At 38.6% G+C, this 21,094-nt stretch overlaps 1 protein-coding gene across 2 annotated transcripts in view; it reads left to right on the top strand.

Moving 5' to 3' along the window:
• LOC589701 overlaps positions 1 to 16,426 on the top strand; it is a 46,177-nt gene extending 29,751 nt beyond the window's left edge. The window contains exons 9-21 of one of the 2 annotated variants that reach the window (XM_030996947.1): positions 823 to 1,025; positions 1,952 to 2,137; positions 2,800 to 2,902; positions 4,279 to 4,382; positions 4,762 to 4,947; positions 5,844 to 5,975; positions 6,980 to 7,078; positions 7,338 to 10,550; positions 11,037 to 11,132; positions 11,521 to 11,902; positions 12,217 to 12,389; positions 13,577 to 13,669; positions 15,922 to 16,426. In XM_030996947.1, the coding sequence (XP_030852807.1) occupies positions 823 to 1,025; positions 1,952 to 2,137; positions 2,800 to 2,902; positions 4,279 to 4,382; positions 4,762 to 4,947; positions 5,844 to 5,975; positions 6,980 to 7,078; positions 7,338 to 10,550; positions 11,037 to 11,132; positions 11,521 to 11,902; positions 12,217 to 12,389; positions 13,577 to 13,669; positions 15,922 to 16,095 (5,144 nt within the window). In that variant the 3' untranslated portion in view covers positions 16,096 to 16,426. The remainder of the gene's footprint in view (positions 1 to 822; positions 1,026 to 1,951; positions 2,138 to 2,799; positions 2,903 to 4,278; positions 4,383 to 4,761; positions 4,948 to 5,843; positions 5,976 to 6,979; positions 7,079 to 7,337; positions 10,551 to 11,036; positions 11,133 to 11,520; positions 11,903 to 12,216; positions 12,390 to 13,576; positions 13,670 to 15,921) is intronic. The other variant, XM_030996949.1, reaches the window with a different exon arrangement.
• Positions 16,427 to 21,094: the final 4,668 nt, after the last annotated feature.

Raw genomic sequence — 21,094 nt, 5'->3', positions numbered from 1 at the left:
GATCAAACACATTTTTGATCAAACTCGTTTAGTGATTAGGGTTCAAAGGGAACTTTCAGAGGTTCACTCTAACCTTATTTACCCGGAAGTCAGTTTTTTATTTTTTAAATGTATTTGATTGAGTTTTCGGTTGAGATGCACAGGAGATGTTTTGATAAGTTGAACAAATATTTGATTGATGAACAATGTTCATCCTCAAAGATAACCCAGTTCCTTTGCCGTGATCAATCCAGGTTTTTTTTTTACAAAGATCCTAAGTCGAGCTTAACTCTAAGTTGGACTTGAAACATTATGGAGAGCCATTTGTAGCCTTAAAAGAAAATATATTCAAAAGCAAAAATTGAAGTATTTTAGACTTTTCATAAATTCCACATCAAGAACATGAAATCCCCTTGAAAATAGAAAATATGAATGATTTGAATCAACATTTTATGCCTTTTCAAATAACTTTTACAAAATATTTTCAAAGATGCTAACGGCTTTCCATAATTCTTTAGTCAAACTTAGAGATAAGTTCAACTTAGGATCTTTGTGAAACACGCTCCTGGACTTCTAATTCATCATGAGAGTGCCTATATTCTCAGGTGATAAGGTATGACAAATGATTGATTGCTTTTTGTCCCCTTTTTACACTATGTACATACCAACAAGAAATACCTATGTGTAGAGTAGACGCTGTGAGGAATTAAAAAAGACAGGAGAGAGAGAGAGAGAGAGTGAGAGAGAGAGAGAGAGAGAGAGTGTGTGTGAGAAAGGGGAGGGGAAAGGTTACTAGTCAAGGAGCAAAGGATTCAACTTAGGATCTTTGTGAAACACCCCCAGGTCAACTAAGCAGCCTGACAACGTTGAAAGCAGACAACAACCAGCTAGCTTCCCTGCCCAGCTCCATCGGTGGTCTGGTGTCCCTAGAGGAGCTCATCTTGAGTGCCAATGACCTGGAGGAGCTACCCCCAAGCATCGGTCTACTGCGTAGGCTACGCCACCTCAATGTGGACGAGAACATGCTGCAGAGTGTACCGGCTGAGGTAAGTACTTGAAGCTGGGTTTTTGATATCACATCTTTGTGTCTGGTGCTGAGACTTGTTTTACTGGCGCTTTGATAGATGTTTCACAGTAATATTGTTACTTTACTTTAGCCAATTGGAGGAAAGGCATTTATGGCTTGTGTCAAATCTGTATCTACCTGCAGGAGAAATATCCTATAAAGACACTCAAACACTTGATAATTATCATATTTTGACAGCTGTGCTCATACTCCAGGTACCATCAAGGTTACATTGATTTTGAAGGCAGAATTTGTTATACTCCAAGAAAGTTAGCAAACAGTTTTCATTGTCGCAAACAGTTTTTCTTTGCCAATTTATTTTTCCGCAAACAGTTGCAGGCGTTTGCAAAGCAGTCGTTAGCGTTTGTAAAACAGTTGTAAGCCTTCGCATATGGTTGTAAGACGGTGTCGCTCTTTGTTATCGCCAGTTCCTTTGTTTCGCCAATGCTAGCGACCACGTTACCCTATAGCTCCTTTATAAAATCGACCCATTGAGTACAAGGAGTTAGCAAAAGGTCTCAAACGTTCACAAATAGTCGTAAAGGATTGGCAAATAGTTGATAATCTTCGCAAAAACTGTCGCTGGCAATTGCTTACTAATAGTCACCAACTGCCTTTCGCAAGCACTTACGGAAACATTCGCTCAAATGTTGCTAACTGTCGCTAAAGGTCACTAAAAGTCGCTGATTTTTGCTTACATTTGTCAGAAAATTTGGCGAAATCAAATTCGCAATGTTCGTAAGCATTCGCCACTGAGTGAGATACCACCTTTAGAGCCCATTGCCGATTGCAGCTCCTCACCTAAATTCATCCATCCAGTTATTCATTCAATACGCAGTATCTTCCAACCCTCACCACTTTTTTTCTTCTCCCCAACACTTGATTGATTGATTGATGATCGCACAGCTCGGTAGCTGCAGTGGGATCACCTTGCTCTCCTTGAGAGGCAACTACCTCCAAGTCCTCCCCGATGAGATCGGCCGCATCGCCAAGCTCACCGTGGTGAACCTGAGTAACAACCGTCTCCAGTCGCTGCCGTACAGCTTCACCAAACTCAAGAACCTCCAAGCGTTATGGCTGTCAGAAAACCAGGTGGGCCTCTTTGCATTTTCGTAATGTAATCAAAGTTTAATAATGCAAATCTTTTCTAAGTGCCTTGTTACAAATATTTTATTTACCTGTTAGAATAATTGTATTTTAATAGTCAGAATGCGAACTGCATACATTTGTTGCTAGGGCAAAGATTATGGCTTGTGCTAACCTAGCAGCACAGAATGTTTGCAATTCGCATTCTGACTTTTGAAATACAATTATTCAGAATACAAATCTCCCAACAAGTTCTATTAACTAAGAAGGAAGAAAGTTGACAGTATTTCTTGAAGGGAATCCCGTCATGATTGTCAGGAGACCTTGAACATGATGATGCAGTAGTAATAGTAATTAACCCTTTGCCTACAGGAACCGGGTGGCTACTGTATTAAGCCTATGGGAATGAATGATTTGAGCAGTCAAAGGATTAAGATGACAGTGCCAATAGTGGTATAAAGTTTAATGAATATAGTGGCATTATCAGTGAAAATGATGAAAAATTATCCTGATTTTTTTTCCTCAATATTAACATTGATGATCATAAACTTAGGAAGTAGTAGTATGAATATAAAGTGATGACAAAGAGGAGAATGACAGTGATAATGGTCATATGTTTGAAGAAGAAAAATAATTCTCTGTAATATTTTGTTCTTCCATCCATTCAGTCGAAGCCACTGATTCCTCTGCAGTCAGAGTTTGTAGATCATATTGGGACCAGAGTTCTCACATGCTTCATGTTTCCACAGCAGCCACAGGATTATGAAGAAGGTCAGATTTCATATTTATTTGTTTTACTTTTAATTCTCAAATATTTAATGTACACATGTTTAAAGGGATTGGGTAACTTTTGTCTCAGATTTTGAAACAAAATCCTGGATTTAGCTCATGTTGCAATGATAATTATAAACCTTTAGGTCCGTAAGGAACCCCATGACTTTTACGAGCCGATCGCCTGTCTGATTATCAAGATATTTATGATTTGAAATTGAAATCAAATTTTGTGTTTTCCTAATGGTTTTCATAACACTACAGTCTATTGGGGGAAATGAGTATTGTAAAACCGGTGACTCAAATATTTTTACTTTTTTGAGGCACTTCTTGTTCATTTTGAAGTGCAATTTTTTCAGGGCTGCATTAACACCATATCACAGACACTGATAATGCGTAGGGCCATGCATCTCAGATTTAACATTGTTAAACAAAAAATGACTTCCATTTCTAACTGCACAAATTCTACTATATATGTACCATTCATTAATCTGATTTATTACTACATAACTTATAACCCTTTCCCTCCCCTTTCTCACTCTCTCTCCTGTCATTACATTATGAGCCAGAGCAATATAATACTGAGTTCCTATAGGAAATCTACTTATTCAGACGGTTATATCTCAGCCAATACTTAACATATTCAATTGGTTTTCTATATTAGGACATTATTTTGTATGGTCTTTTGGAAATGAAGAAAAGATTGAGAAATTCCAAAAATAGAGTTTTATAATGTCACAGCTTCGGTACTCTATGGAAGCCGTAAGAATTCTTGTGCTACCTCATATCGTATCTGCGCATGCACCGACCTGTTGGAGGAAGGTCACCATCTACCGTCGAACATCGTCTTTGCAGTAAGGTCAATTCCTCACAGCATCTACTCTACATAATAGGTATTTCTTGTTGGTATGTACATGGTGTAAAAAGGGGACCAAAAATCAATCATTTGTCATACCTTATCACTTGAGAATATAGACACTCTCATGATGAAATAGAGGTACAGGGGGGTGTTTCACAAAGATCCCAAATTGAAATTCTCTCTAAGTTTGACTAAAGAATTATGGAAAGCCGTTAGCATCTGAAATATTTTGTTAAGGTCATTTTAAAAGGCATAAAATGTTGATTTAAATCATTCATATTTTCTACTATCAAGGAGATTTCATGTTCTTGATGTGGAATTTATAAAAAGTGTAAAATACTTGAATTTTCGCTTATGAATATATTTTATTTTAAGGCTACAAATGGCTCTCCATAATTTTTAAGTCCAACTTAGAGTTAAGTTCGACTTAAGATCTTTGTGAAACACCCCGCTGGAGTATTATGTCACAAGGATATCTCCTATGTTTGTTTCTCTCTCTCTCTCTCTCTCTCTGTAGATTCGTATCTGAGTGATGGAGAGAGCTTCCATCAATCTGTGTGGGAGCAGGAGAGAGCAAAAAGATCCAAGATTGTATTCGACGTGGAAGAATCAGAATCGGAGGTACGCCATGAGTCTATGCTAGATACTCATGACAATGTTTTTTTAATAATAATAATATTGGATATTTACATAGTACACATATCCACCATGCATGGTGCTCAAGGCGCTCCAACTATTACCCCGTTATGGGAATGAAAATTTACTAGATTGTTTGTTTTATCTTACTGCTAAGAAAGCATGTGTACTCTTTTAAGTAAGCAACCAGGGGACCGATGGATTTAAGTCCGCTTTGAGGGACATGGTAATGAGGATTACTGCCTTTTACGCCGGTTACAAGACCACTGCTCTACCACTGAGCCATCGCGTCACTTAGTTAAGGATTTTAACCATATCCAAACTGATCCTTTACCCCCCCCCCCCCTTTTTTCTTCTGTTACAGCATCACAAGAACACAGCCAGGGCCACCACCCCGTACCCTAAGGAGACCATCAGACCTCGCTTTAGAATGGGGGTCATTGCTGCCCCTTCAAATGGTCACATTCCAGGCAAGAAACCCAACCTGAAGGATAAGGTCCAGAGTCCACAGATGGAACTGCTCCCAAGCAAACCCTCAGTTGATACAAGGGTATGTTAAGAAATTGTCCTTTGTCTGTTGGCATTTCTAGAATAATGCATAATGCTGTTCATGCTGTGTCAAGGCGATGTAGATGCAACACAAGATGTTAACTAGTCAACATTTAAGTGTAGAAAGATTTTTAAAAGCCTGTTTTATGTCTTATTTTCATGGAAAAACGGTTGAGAAAATTCAAAAATTGCGGGTTTGGAGAATTTACTGTTAGAGGGTGTCGCACAGTGACGCCTTCAAAGAAAACCATAAATATCTTTGTGGTTTAAGAATTTTTCAGGTTTTTTGCATGTTAGAGGGTTAGGATGGTAGAAGGAATATAATGAGTAACATTTCATACAAAATTATGCAGTTTTTTCATCAATCTTCAACAATGTTACCGAGTCACTTTAAAGCCAATCCATACATGGGATAAAATGTCATTGAATTAAAGATAAAGACCAGTTATGGGCATGCGATTGCATTGTCAAAGAAACGTTGTGGAATCGATCAGAAAAGGTTGATCATCTAGCATATAAGTATTGGTGTGTACTACAAGGTTCTGGAATCATCAAAATGATAAGAAAGTTGGCCCAGTCTTGGTAAAGTTACAAACACTGTACACAGAAAGATGTATATGGGACTACACAAACACGTGGCGTAAAAATCCTACCCTGGAGTTTTACGATGTTACATGACATATTTAGAATATGAAGGCATTTGAAGAGCCATGCTTTTCAGGGAACATGTCTTACATGTATCTGATGTTCTTCCACACTTGCATAATAAGAATGATAACGCTCACAAATTATTTTTCACCTCTTCCCAGAACTCAACCTTCTCTTTAAAGCCAATCCATACATGGGATAAAATGTCATTAAATTAAAGACAAAAATGTGTCCTTCTTTTTGAAACAGGGTTCCAGACGGGTCCGAGGGAGACGTGAGCTGGAGCTGGATGGGATACGGATCAGAGAGGCAAAGGTCACCAGGCCCAGGTCACCGGGGTCAACCATTACTGACAGTTTGCATCTATTCCAAGCTGATAAGGTGAGGAAACTTTTTTGATTTTATTTTATTTCTGCATTTTTTCCAAATATCATAACAAAATAACAAAAAACATATAAACGTAAGGTATAATACAAAATATACAAACAATGATAACTTCATGTCAAAATGTCATTTTTTTTTTTTTACATATGTACATATAATAACGAAACTAAATATTTCTATAACATATTATTATAAATTTAGAGTATTATCCAAACTATCAGTTGAAAAAGTGCCGGAGACCGCAATCATAAGCGAAGCGTGACTAGGATTTGTCGCCATTTTGGGCTGTGTGATATTTACTAGTTGGATTACTTTACACACTGAATGGGTCTTACATTGTACACATGGTGTAGTCTGGAAGAAAATTAAAATGAGTTAATTCTCCTGTAAAACATCCTTTATTTTGAAATTCATTATTTCATGTTCATTCTTTAAGAGCAGTATAATGTATTGAATTTTTTGCATATTACTTCTTGCATTAGAGAAATTAACTGTTTTAATCAATTTCAATCAATTTTGACAATCTCAAAAATGTGTAGAGTGTCATTTTGAATATCTTATGGAAAACTGATCAAACAAATGATATTTCATTTATTTCTCTTTTTTCATTTTCCACATTCCAGTTAAAACACATGCAAATACAAAATAATGTACATTATAAAATACAAATGAATACGTACATAAGGAGATAAACAGACAGAAAAAACAAACAAACAAACAAGTAAGTGACAAAGGGGAAAATAATGAGTATGTGGAGGGGCAAAAACAAAAGCAAAGTTGCTAGTCAGGGATAAAACTTGTTCAAAAATGAAAGGGGGGGGGGGGGTCGGTCATTGGATTATTACCATATATATATGTGTAGAAAGATTGTGAGCATTTATTTTATTTCACGAGTTGAGGTACTAGTTTTTTCATCTCTGAGGTTGGAATTTAATAACTTCAGTAATCACATTCTTCCTCAATGTCTATCCATCTGCCACAACTCTTGTCATCCCTTGCAGGAGAAGCGGGCCAAAGACAAGGCACGTCTCCGTCGAACACTGAGTGCTGAGAGCGATACTGAAGTTATCACTCCAAAAGGGAAAGGGTTCTTCAAGAAGGTATGAACTAATCACTGTCATGTCTACTCTTGCCATGAGATTCATATTATTTTCAAGATTAACCCTTACATGAACCTGCAAAGTAACAATTTTTTAATAGTCCATGAGGTTGTTAGAAATGTATTTGTTAAAAGCTGCAGTTCATGTAAAGTATTACATTTCTTTTTGTTATACCATCATCCAATCTTTGAAAAATATGGAAAAAAAAAGAAAGAATATGTATTTCATTGACAGTCATTCTTTTGACTTTTATTTCCAGTCCAAACATGACCGTGGAGCCCACAGTGACACTGAGGCCATTGACCCAGAGTGGACATCCAAGACCAACAGCCAAAGGAGATCACTGACCATCGAGGACTCTGTCGGTCAAGAAAGAAGATCTTCAGTTGATTCGAGCCGGACACCGCTGATGGATGACCACAGAAAAAATGACATGAAGAAGGACAGAACTTCCTCTAGGCAAAATGGAAGTGCCAAGCACATTCGGCGAAGTGATGGTGTGGTAACCGATTATGGATTTATTGATCGAGGACAACACGGAGGTGATTTTGTGGATGGCCGAGGAACAAGAAGTGGTGAGATTGTGCAAAATGGGAGGAGGAGAAGTGATGTGCCATACGGTAGCAATGATCCGAGGAGAAGGATGGGTAGGAATATGAACCAAGATCCAAGGCTAAGTGGCACACCTGTGTCAGGCAATGTGGCCTTCCATGGGAAGAGGAATGGACACCCGCGACGATCAGGTTATGGGACTGATCCTGAGCTTGAGGAGCTGTACCATCACTCACTAGAAAAGGACTCTCCCAGGATGCAAATAGCCCAGTACCATACACCCTCCAAGAAATCTGGTTACTCAACAGACCCTGATCGCCGCACTCCGCAAAGCGGAAGGGCTGCTGCTCCGGGTGGCAATAAGCAAACTAGCAATAAAAAACCTGAACCCCATCATCCACATTCAGGGTATGGTACTGATTCTGAAATCATGGCGTACAATGGTCCTTTTGATTACACTTCTCCTGCAGAAGATCATGGAAGATCTTCCAGAGTTGCTCAAAGGACCCTTGATAAACGGATTGATTACACACCTCCTGTGGAAGATCATGGAAGATCTTCCAGAGTTGCTGAAAGGTCTCTTGAGAAACGCATTGATTACACACCTCCTGTGGAAGATCATGGAAGATCTTCCAGAGTTGCTGAAAGATCTCTTGAGAAACGCATTGATTACACACCTCCTGTGGAAGATCATGGAAGATCTTTCAGAGTTGCTCAAAGGTCTCTTGAGAAACGCATTGATTGCACACCTCCTGTGGAAGATCATGGAAGATCTTCCAGAGTTGCTCAAAGGACTCCTGAGAAACAGAGTCGGATACCAAAGAGGCAACCTGAAGCTTACGATGATCGCAAAGGACAGTGGGTTGATGGCAAAGGGTATGTGAAAGAACTAAATCAAGAAAGAGTTGGTGAAGATAACGATGAGAATTTGCATTGGGCGTACCCTACATTTGAGTCCAATAAAGGCACTGGATTTGATGACGAACAAAAAGTTGAGAAAAGGGATTACACGGAGGAACCAAGGGGTGGTAATCATGCTAGAACAAAACGATTTGATAATTCAAGTGACCTTGGTAGACGTGCTATGGCCAATGCTGTCATGGAAAAGGGAGATGGACATCCAAAGGAAGTAGGAAAAGTGGATCTGTCCTCAGAGACGGAAAGCCATCAAGAGCTGCATTGGGACATCTCTGAAATTCTTGGTAGTTCAAGTAGAACACCGGGACAGTTGAGTACTCCTGCCTCCTCTCCTCAGAAATCCAAGGCAGACAGTGTTGAGCATGTGTTCATGGGTAACGATGAGAGACCAAAGAGAGACAAGAAGATCAAGTCTTCAACTCCGGAAAATGAAAGGCAGAGTGAGAAAATTTGCACAGTTGTAAGCAATGGATCTGTTCCAAATGTAGCACTTACGCTTGAGGATAACATGTTTGGTGTAGAAAATCAAATGACAAACCTTGAACTAAGATCAAACATTGATGGCCCCAGGGATGGAAGACCTCTTCCACCCTATTCCAAGAAGAGAGATCCCAACTTGTCTCTACCTCCAAGTCCTGCACAGCTGGATCACAGGGACCCTTCGGCATCACCCATTGACGTAAAAGCAGGGTCAAACAAAATGTCACAACTGCAGTATTACCCATCAAAACATAGAAGTGATTCTCCACTGCCTCACCACAGCAATAGAAACACTCCTAACGACATTGCCCCAAACACTAGAACACATCTCAGGAACCAAACCCCCAATCTCCACATTGTAAACCAAAATATGCTGCAGAGCGAGAGTCGAAAACCAAGTGATCATTTGACTAATCAAATTGCAAAGCGAGGAGCCATTCCAACGTATGACGAAGCTGTGTTGCGAAGGAAAGACAGTCTTGGAAAGCAGCAGTCCCATTCCTTAAACTCACTCACCAGGGACATAAGCAAGCAACTGAAAGTGTACCCTATACCAGTGGCAGCTTCCAATGAAGACCTCTTGTCTACCAAACAAAAACAGGAGGCCCATTATACAACTCGGGCTAGACCTTCCAATGAACGACTTAACGATGAGATAGATGATTATGAGATCATCAGTGATTGGCATCAGGGTCCTCGAGCGAAGGATCATGAGTTGCAGGGGCAACCTCATGACAGAAAACCTCAGTCGTACCCTGACACCAGGCAAGGACAAGACAGCAAATTGAAAGAACAAAGTAATGATGATGCGTTGTTGCATCAGAATCAAAAGAGATCAAGTACCCCAAGTAGTCAGATTCCGAGGCATCTATCAGAGAGAACCGATATGTTACAGAAGCAACGTTCTGCAGGTGATGCTGGATATCAACAGAGAAGTAGATATGGTCAAAGGGAACAGGTTAATGAAAACTGGAAGCAAGAGGCTGACGTTAGTAGAAACATTCCAAGAGGAAAATCTCCTTTACCACGCTATGCAGCTCAGAGAACACCAACTGCCAAGGAAGAACTGCAACATACCTACAAAGATGGAAGACAGTCGTATTCAACAGTCCATGACCACAGGCCAAAAGAGATTGATCACATCAATCAAGAAAATACTCAGTACCGCAAACATGATGAGAGGAAGTATTCTGATCGTACCGAATCAGTTCCAAACAGACACAGTGATGCTGATCACCATGACCAAACAGATGGAGTATCCGGCAGCCAAAGAGACATCAATCATAACAGACCTCAAGACTCCGCATACATCGGACAGAGAGACACCAGGTACAGTGGCCAGTACACCCCTACCTACAACCAGGATGCAACCCCTGATCAATTTCTGTCAGCACCATCTTATGGGGAAAGACAGAGTACCAAGGAGAGTCTTCAACCTGTTGAAGTTAATGATGATAATTGGAAGCACCACCTACTGAACAAGCTTGCCACAAAGAACTTGACACCAGTAGATGACGAACAGGTACACGTAAATACAACTTTTAACTATTGAACAAGTTAGAAACCAACATATTTTGTTATGCTTCGATTATACACAACAATGGAACAACACTCAACAGGTTCAGCTAGATCAGAAAAACAAAAGCTGGAATGCGTACACAACATATACCTTTTCAGGACTCCTCAATCCTCTCTCTCTCTCTCACACATGGTGCACCCGCAAGCCTACTGTATAACATATACCTAATTCACCTTTGGGTTGCCATGACTGTGCTTCCTGCCCTGTCTATGCGTATTGGTTGATTTGTGAAAAGTCATTCTGTCAGTAATGAATTGATTATGAATTAAATGGTTTCTAATTTGTGATGAAGAACATACTCAATACTTTTGATCCTCCCTTTATGCTGTTCATAAAAGATGTCCCCAAGTTACAAGGCAGTAGGGTTGTTGATATTCCTGACCATATATTCCAGCTTCTTAATTACTCTAATATAATCCTCTCCATTAGACCCTGGTATCTATCCGACGTCAAGGAGAGAGCACCAAGTCCACCGTACAGCAGAGAAGGCTGCATGTTCTACGAGCAAGAATGCAGAATGACTTGGTAAGAATCAATGTCGCAATGGGTGATCATCTGCAAAAACTTGAAGCTCAGGTTATTTTTTATTACAGGGCCCCGTCTTACAAAGAGTTGATATCAATCGCAACTTATTTGCAATGGATATCAATCGCAACTATGTGCGTAAGAGATAGGAGTTTGCAAACTTGCGATTGATTGGAGGACTTGTGATTGATTTGGATCAATCGTAACTCTTTGTAAGACGGGGCCCAGATCTCACTAAATGAGTCTGGGTGGTTATCAAAAATTGTTTTGCAATATTTTTTGATAAATTGCATGTGCAGTATGTTTTAGGTTTGCTCGTCAGTCTTGCAATCCTTTTGAGGTTGGAGAGACTGTAACACATTTTATTTTGTATTTTGTCCCCATGCAGAAACCTGGTGATGAATCCATTGACGAGGTGTTTCACTCTCCCTCTCTGCCATCCCGCTCCCCTGGCTTCAAACCCCAATCCCATGTCCCACCCAACAACAACACCCACCACCACCCCCATCCCCATCCCCAGTACCAATCCCAGGACAAGCAGACTCCGGATAGCACCTCCGGTATCAGGAACCGCCCTCACCACCACCACCACCACCACCAACATCCCACTCCTGACACCCACGAGTCACCTGGCCAGAAGCCATGGCAGGATGAACCTGTTAGGAAAGGGCCTCCACCAGGATATCACCACCAGAGGGACTGGTCTCCTTCATCCTATGAAAAACCTCCTCAGATGATGGACCATGTGGATGTAGCAGAAACTAGGAGGGGTATGTGTATAAAGCATCACACTCCTGACACCAATTCACAACATTCTTTTTTTCTTCCATTTTTGTCCTGAATATTCATTCACTTTACACATTATGATCTGTAATGTAAATGTCATTGCTCTGTGTCTATAAAAGTAAGGTTTCTTTTTCAGTGTTATCTTATTTTTCCCTTTCTTGTTTTCTGTGTCACTTTGTTTTTCTGATCTCTCTCTCTCTCTCTCTCTCTCTCTCTCTTTCTGTCTTTATCTGGCGAAAAAAAATACATGTTTCTGTTCCATGCATCATCATTTTTTCTTTGTCCCTTGCTTTGACAGGTACCCCGCCAGGCAGTTCAGGAAGCTCCACCACTGGTTGCAATGGGCGTAACTTTGCCCCCTCTCCCAGCCTCCAGCGGCGCCTGCCCCCCTACCATTCCACTGTCGCCCAATCCCAATCTCCCCTTCCTGTCAGGAGAGCTGACCCAGATGGCATTGGGGGCCCCAAAACGGTAAGTGGTGACCCACCCACCCCACCCCAACCCTCAAAATAGATAGGAGGTTCACAAAATCAGGGGGGTGTTTCACAAAAACTAAAATCAACTTTAAGTCGGACTTAACTATGGCAGGCCATTCATACCACTGGTTGCTCTCACTATTGGTCTCTCAAGTATGATCTTTAGATAATATTTTATCCTTCAATAATGAACTATCAACAGATGTAAATTCTGTAGATTTGTGACCACCTCCCTTGAAGGACCAATGCCAGTAAATGGTGAAAGCAAACAGTGGCATGAACAGCCTGCCATAGTTAAGTCCAACTTAAAGTTAATCTTAGTCTTTGTGAAACACTCCCCTGGAAGCAAATTCAAACGCACAAAAATGTTGTTGATGTTGTTAGTTCATCGCAAATTTACAACATTCATAACAGGGTTTAAAATGTGTTGTACTGTGGTGCAGAAACAGCAGTGATATCACTAGTTGGCATTCACACACTAAGAGCTCACGCTCTGGCGATGATGTGAATTTTTCAATTGGTTGCAATTTAGAGATATATAATTGTGTAAACAGGGATGCCAGTTTTTAGGCAATAGCCTGAATTCAGGCCCTGCTTATTTTCAGACTATAGTTTAGGCTTTTTTTGTGTACAAAATAGCTTATTCTAGGTGATTTTCATGCCCTCTTACCATTTCTTACTGGCATCCCTGTGTAAAGCAGCATAGTAGTTGGATGGGTTTTGTGGGAAGGATAATATTCTTGAATTATAGGCAATAATTTACTTCACACAAAAATTGGGCATCCTGGTGGTGTTTCATAAAGCTGTTCGTAAAGTTACGCATGACTTTATGAACGACTTGTATTTGAAGTGCCAGAGAGGATGCCCAAAGTTTTTTCTGATATTTCCAATAACTTCAATTAAATTATGGCAAAAAATATACTTTGCATTAAAAATGTTTGTTATAATAAGAATGTTAAACTACATCTGCACAGTTCAACCTTAGTTGATGCAGTTAATAATGATTGAGCATCCCATTTGGCTTTTCATATACAAGTCTTTCGTAAAGTCATCCGTAACTTTATGAACAGCTTTATGGAACACCCCCCAGATATACCATTAGCAAGTTTGAGTTACGAGACCATCTTGGGAACTCCAGACACTTCATATTTGTTGTTCTCCTTCCTTCCTTCCTGTTGTCAGATTCCATTGGTAATCTATAAGAACCCTGGCCTTGGATTCAGCATCACTGGAGGTCAGAATTCTCCTGGGAATCCTTTTCATCCTGAAGACATGGTATGTTAACACTGGACATTAATTGATGCCATAATCAGTGCTCGTCCTACTACTATTACCTTTACCATTGCCAGTGCCTTACTGATGCCATGTGCATGAACCATTTTAATTATATTTGCTATTGCATTTACCATTATAAATGCTGTTATTTTTTCACTTTTACCATTGCAGTTACTTTTGTTCCTGTTGTTTACCATTTTCATTAATTTTGCCCCTAATGTTATGATTAATTATCTTATCTATTGCTGGTACTATTATTAAAGGGGAAGTCCACCCAGATATTATCTTGGTTTTCATAAAAGCAGCAAAATGAGAGAAACAGGTCAGAAGAAAAAAAGTAAAAAAAGGAAGAACCTCTTCTCCAATTTGTTCTGCACAGAAAATTTCATAATCAACATAATATCAGAGAAGACTTCTCCTTTAATGCAAAGAGAATTATCAATTAGTATGATTATCATTACCTTGAATATTGCTTTAACAATAATAACCTTCCATCTTATCACTGCCAGTTACCGCTGCCAAAACCATTCTTCTGCCATTGATTTTTTGTTTTGTATCTATTGCTTTTTACCATTCCAGGGGGGTGTTTCACAAAGATCCCAAGTTGAACTAATCTCCAAGTTGAACTTAACAATTATGGAAAGCCATTAGCATCCTTGAAAATATTTTGTAAAAGTTATTTTAAAAGGCATAACACGTTGATTCAAATTATTCATATTTTCCATTTTCATGAAAGATTTCATGTTCTTGATGTAGAATTTATAAAAAATCTGAAATAGTTGAATGTTCTCTTTTGACTATATTTTATTTTAAGGCTACAAATGGCTCTCCATAATTTTTAAGTCCAAATTAGAGTTAAGTCCGACTAAAGATTTTTGTGAAATGCCCCCCAGTTGTAATTGTATTCTACCTTTGCAACGACCATTAACAGTTCTCATATGCACACTCATTTTTTGTTTACAATTATTATTGCCATTACAGTTCACATTAGTAAGGCTTGACATTAGCGGGTGCCCAGAGCATATGATTTAGTACCGGGCAACTGCTACCCAAAAAAACTAACGTAAGAGAGTTGGTTGCCCTGCTTTTGTTGCCTTGCTTTGGTTGTCTGACAAGGGTATAAACCAAACTTGAGAATGGCACGTTTGTAATATTGAGTGTAGTTTTATCACATCAAACAGGAAGAGGCTGGGACTGATTTGTGTGTGGCCATGCACAGTGTGAGGACGTTTAGACATTGATGCATACCTGCATACACTCTGTCTGTGTGCTAGTGACTGAGATCTGTTTTGAATGTGTTACTTCATTAAGAGTGCTTTTCACTGTAGCAAATGAAGTTGGTTTGTAAAAAGGTTCCACAAGCACACAAATAAATGGAGTCAAAGTCTGTTTCAAGCAGTTCAACTACCATTACCATTGCCCTGGGCCTTTTACTATTGGTATTACATCTACATTCATGTTCTCTTTTTTTTATATACTATTCATACCGTTGTCATTGCTGTTACATTTCCAGTAGCTTCAATAGTTGCTGTGATGACCTTTGCTGTTACTTGTAGAATTACTATTATCACTGGCATTGCTGTTTTCTTCGCCACAGGCATTACTTCTCCCAGTTCCTTGGACATTATTTATTCTGCATTGTAAATTGATATTACAAGTACCGGTACAGAAGTAATGGTACAGAAAAACAGAACCCATGATTTAAACCTTAACCTTTACCTTCACCTTTTGCCTTATCGATGTTGTTGCAGTTTACCTTGATGTTATTTTATACTTGCTATGTTCATGCTTTGTATTTTTGACCACACCGTGACCATTTAAAAGGAGCCCCCATGATCTTGGCTCTCTATCTTTTGAGCTCTGACACCTAATTGTGCCCACACAATGTTGCAGTGATAATGTTATCCTCCTGAAAAAAAAAAAAAAATCATCCTTCTAGATTTCACAAGATATTCCAACCATACAGAGGAAACTATTTATTTTCCTGATTAGGATGTTTTGTCCTAAGCCCAATGTTCAGATGAATATTTACTTTGAAAGTTTGGACATCATTCCAATATTGATCAATTTTTATTCTCTGAAAATCTTGCATTTGTAGAGAATCATTCCAATATTATCATTTTTTGTCCTCTCTGAAAAACTTGCAGTTGTAGAGAATCATTCCAATATTATCATTTTTTGTCCTCTCTGAAAATCTTTCATTTGTAGGGAATCATTCCAATACTGATCCATCTTTCTCCTCTTGTTGATAGGGTATCTTCGTGACCAAGGTGCAACCAGACGGTCCTGCAGACCATTGCCTGCTCCCTGGAGACAAGATTCTTACCGTCAACAACCAGGACTTTGTGGACATTGATCATGAGCAGGCTGTCCAGGTGCTCAAGAACAGTAACCCGGTTTCAATGGTAGTCAGCAGAGAAACATGAGGAGCTTTGTCCAGCCTTAATTTCAAGAACCAGGACTGTTTCAGCTTAGATAATGAACAGGCAATCTTTGCCCTCAAGAACAGTAACCCAGTAGTTGTGATCACCAGGAGAGAAACTTGTGATCAAGGTGCAACCAGACAGTCCTATAGACCATTGCCTGCTCCCTGGAGACAAGATTCTTACCGTCAACAACCAGGACTTTGTGGACATTGATCATGAGCATGCTGTCCAGGTGCTCAAGAACAGTAACCCAGTTTCAATGGTAGTCAGCAGACAAACATGAGGAGCTTTGTCCAGCCTTAATTTCAAGAACCAGGACTTTGTGGACATCGATGATGAACAGGCAATCTTTGTCCTCAAGAACAGTAACCCAGTATTTGGGGTCAACATGAGAGAAACATAAGAGTATTAGGACAATATTTGTGACCAAGGTCCAACCTGATGGTCCTGCCAACTGCTGTCTGCTTCTATAGGAGCAGGAAGTGTTTAACAACCAGGACTATGTTGACATCGTTCATGAACAGGTAGTCCAGGTCCTAAAGAACAGTACCAATGGTCATCAGCAGATTACCATAAGAAGATTATATTTTTGACCAAGATACAACTGGATTTTCCTCCTGACCATTGCTTTCTTCCTGGAGACAAATTTCTCCATGTGAACAACCTGGGACCCGTTTCACAAAGCCTTTTTTCAATGACAAATCTGCGGATAACCAATCAGAAGCATGGATTTCAGTAGCTAAATAACGAAAAGTGTCATTTGTCACTGATGACAAGTTTTGTGAAATGGGGCCCAGGACTTTGACGAAATTGATCATGAGCAGGCCATCCAGGTCCTCATCAGTACTGAAACATGAGAGGAGTGTCCAGCCCTAGTAGGGAGAGGTTTACTCCGAAGGGATCCTTGTTATGTGTACAAACTCCAGATGAGTTGATGATATCCTTCAAGAGGCTTTGATATACTTCCAATTCAATATCCTTGAAGACCAACACATCAGTTCAGGGGGGTGTTTCACAAAACTTGTCATCAGTGACCAATAACAGATTTTGTTATAAGCTACTGAAATCCTTGTTTCTGATTGGTTATCACCAGATTTGTCACTGATTTTTGCCATTTGTCATTGAAAAAAGGCTTTGTGAAACGGGTCCCAGGTGCTGAAGAATACTAACCCAGTCTCTATGGTGATTAGTAGAGAGAACATCTACTTGGTTTTGAACCCACTACCTTCCAGTTCCAAGACCACTGCTCAACTACTTAGCCATCTCGCCTCCTCATGTTTTTATAGAAAATCATGAATACACTAATCTGAATGAAGGAGGCTGCCTTATAAGGGTTTCAATTAATATATTAAAAAATGTAGTCATTGAACGTAACTATGAATAAGTGCCTATGCAAAAGTGTTCTTCTGTCAGATATGAATCAGCGAGAAAGATAAGTAGAGAGGGCAGAAATTCAAAGAGGTGATGTGTTTTCCAGCAGAAATATTCCAAAGTATGCAGCTTAATTAAGAACCGATAGAAATTTTTAGTAAATAATTACAATGACCTTGAAGAGTTGCTGTCATAGAAATGTGACGAATCAGTACTGATTTTTGTATTCGTTTTTGTATTCACTGTAAAAATAGCATGCACCAAAGAGAAAGAGCAGACTCTTTACTTGATATCTATTTGCACATCTTGTCTGTATCTGTGTTATGTTCTTGTGGTTAGTTTGTCAAGTGTTTGTTAGAGGTCGTTTGTCAGTTTGTTGGGACAAAGAAGTTACAGTATCAGTTAATCTTCATTTGCATTTTCTGTTGATTATGATTTCTTTTTTAATAATTCATTTAACTTTGTTAACGTGAGATTTAACCAAAATATAATCTCTATTAAAGCTAAAGACCAGTTATGGTCATGCGATTGCATTGTGAAAGAAACGTTGTGAAATCGATCAGAAAATGTACTGCAAGGTTCTGGAATCATGATGATAAGAAATTTGGCCAAGTCTTCATAAAGTTAGAAGCACTGTACACAGAAAGATGTATATGGGACTACACACACGTGCCCGACACGTGCATTTCATATCTCTCAACAGGCGAGAGATACACTAATTTACCAAATATATCAATTAGTAGGCGGTTTCCCATCAAAATTGTTATCATCATGTAATATTCAAAACATATTCTTTCACATGATTGGTAATAAGAGCTTCCATTTCATTTTTTGAAATTGGGGCGTTTCCAATACTGGTCTTTACCTTTGAACTGAAACATTCCTGATAGTAAGATTGGTGATTTGGAAAGTCGCTAGGCCTTTTTGGAATACAAAAATCTGAAAGCCTTGGTAATTATCAACCGATTCATGTATTTTTGTCTGACTTCGCCTTATAGTTAAATGTGGTGGTGTGGTTTACAGGGCTATACAAATAGCACAAAACAATTAGATTTATATCTTGCATGTAAATATTCAATATTGTATATTTTGTATATATTACTCTGAAAAATATATTCATAATAATTATGGCATTTGATTTTGTTCAACTAACATGGAGCTTAATGTGGGATATTGACAAGTGACTTATATATGCCTTGTATCGGAAGACATTAGAATAGTAAGTTTAAATTGATGATTTATTTGTGGAGAATATATGCTGTGAAATTGTAAAAGTAAAACTTTGCTTTGGATTAAAGTCTGTGGTGCTATTTTGCAGATAATATTCACTCTCGGTGTAGTACTCTCTGAAAAAATCTGTTGATCCAGGTCCATGGTTTCATATGATAAATGGGATTGTGTTTTTACTGTTCAGTAACAGTTCATTAAGAGTCGATGATGAGAACATATTTCCTCACAATCTTGTATTATCCAATATTTCACCATTGTCTAAAGGCATTACCTTGAAATAGCTGCAAATAACTGAATTGCCTTAGGTGTGTCACTAAGTGCAAGTATGATTGTACAGAAGCTTTTTTCTAAAATAATTGTTTATGAAAACAATAACTGTTTTTCTAGCTCACCACAGAAGTTGTGATCAGAATATTAAAAAAAGTTATATTGTATTTTGCCTTTACCTCCTGATGTTTAAAAGGTATTTAAGGTTCAACTTGCTCTGTAGAATCATCAGGTTTATAACAAATAAAATTGAGATGAATCTCTGCAATAACAGGACATAACCATACATATCCTTTTTTCGTCATTTGAAAATGTCTAGAAATATTTCAAAAAATTAGGCAAAAATGTCAGATGCAGGGTATCGGTATACTCCTGTTTATGAAATTTACATGCATTGGATAACCTTTGTAAGAGACCATTTTCATGATGCAATCAAATGTAATGCATGCCATAATGTTTGTCCTACCTAGCAACAAGTATTGTATGCAATTTGCATTCTGATTATTGATATACAATTACATACCTGCCAACCCTTACAAATAATCCGTATTATTCTGTTTTTCTGGATTTCTAGGACTTGAAAAAATTCATGTGCCACGATTTAAGAGTTCACGTATTGTGTGCGTTGAAGGGCTGCATGATCGAGCAGCGAATTTGTATTCGCTTTTTGGTACAGATTTACTGCGTATTGCCAGCTACACTGCCGCTGCAAGTGCGATTTCTTATTTTCGATGCTAACAATTCCTAATTCTTTTTATTTCAAATGTTGGCAAGTACCGTATGCAATTATTTGTAGCAGGTAAATAAAATGATTCATAACACGACACTTAACATATATGTGTGTGTTAAATTAATAAATAAATTAGATTAATATTAAGAAAATGGTCTATTCAGTAAAATTTAGTCTCACAGGCATGGTGACTTCATCAGTTGCACATCGACATCAAGATTAACGATTGAAGAGTGTTACAGAACGCAAATCATTGAAATTAAAAGACATCAGATATATGTAATAAAAACATTTATTTGGAGCTTTGTTAAAACAAGATACTAATGTTAAAACAAGATACTAATGTTAAAACAAGATACTAATACATAATGTGCCAATGGTTGATAATGACTTTAAATTTTTTTGTTACCATAGAAAAGTCTGTATTCTTTGCTTTGTTGATAGAATTATTTATTTCGACTGGAGACAATACCTTGTATGAAATATATCACTGCTCCTGCCATTTTATTCATTATAATACCTGTATTCGAATCCTTTTGATATCCGACTTTATTTATGTAGAACCTCTAGACCTTGTATTTTGCCTACGTATTAACTCCCTTTGATACAGAAACTCATAATAAATTAATTTATCAGAATAATTGTCAAAAGTTTGAGTTTTTTTCCATGATGGAGTCTTCTCCTGGGATTCTGACAAATTGAAAATAGAGAGTGAAAAACAGATGTTGAAACTGAAAGAGAGAAAAAGAGAGAGAGAGAGAGAGAGGGCCAAGATAAGGCCAAAACAAAACAAATCATCTGGTTGTCCTCGACCGCCCGCTCATCATTTTCGGGCTGCTCGTATTTTTTTTTTTTTGGGGGGGGGGGAGCAATCTTTAACGCCAAACATACCATTTTATGCATTTTGCAAGTGTATTGTGTAGTATCATTCGAAAGTGTGTTTATCCCCCATGATACTTTAATAACAAAGCGATGATTATGCCATGAATATATTAATATTGTATTAAATGTTGGCTTTCACATGAGAACCACAGTTAGAAGACATTGCAGTAAAATGAAAATGGGCTTTAAACCACAATGATATTATTGCCTGCTGTCTATTGAAGATCTATGGAGAGCTCTGAATTACACACCAGGGGAGTATTTCTCAAACATCCTAACTCGAACAGTTGCTCAAGCTTGGGTATATAGAGGGCAGCACACTGAGCCAACGGGTATTACACTCCCGTGCGTACCAGTGTCCCTTTATGCGTAAATCCGTACGCGAAGCCTGTTGGCTCAGTGTTCGCAAATTTGCCTACTTCAGGAACGATTGTATACCGACGAACATCTTTAACTCTAAGTTGGACTCAACAATTATTGAGAGCCATTTGTAGACTTTAAAAAAATATATTCAAAAGC

The sequence above is a fragment of the Strongylocentrotus purpuratus genome, unplaced genomic scaffold, assembly GCF_000002235.5.
Source record: "Strongylocentrotus purpuratus isolate Spur 01 unplaced genomic scaffold, Spur_5.0 spur5_scaffold_3, whole genome shotgun sequence".
NCBI classification, from domain to species: Eukaryota; Metazoa; Echinodermata; class Echinoidea; order Camarodonta; family Strongylocentrotidae; genus Strongylocentrotus; species Strongylocentrotus purpuratus.
Note: the sequence above shows the minus strand (reverse complement) of the source record. Positions and strands in the feature narration are given on the sequence as shown.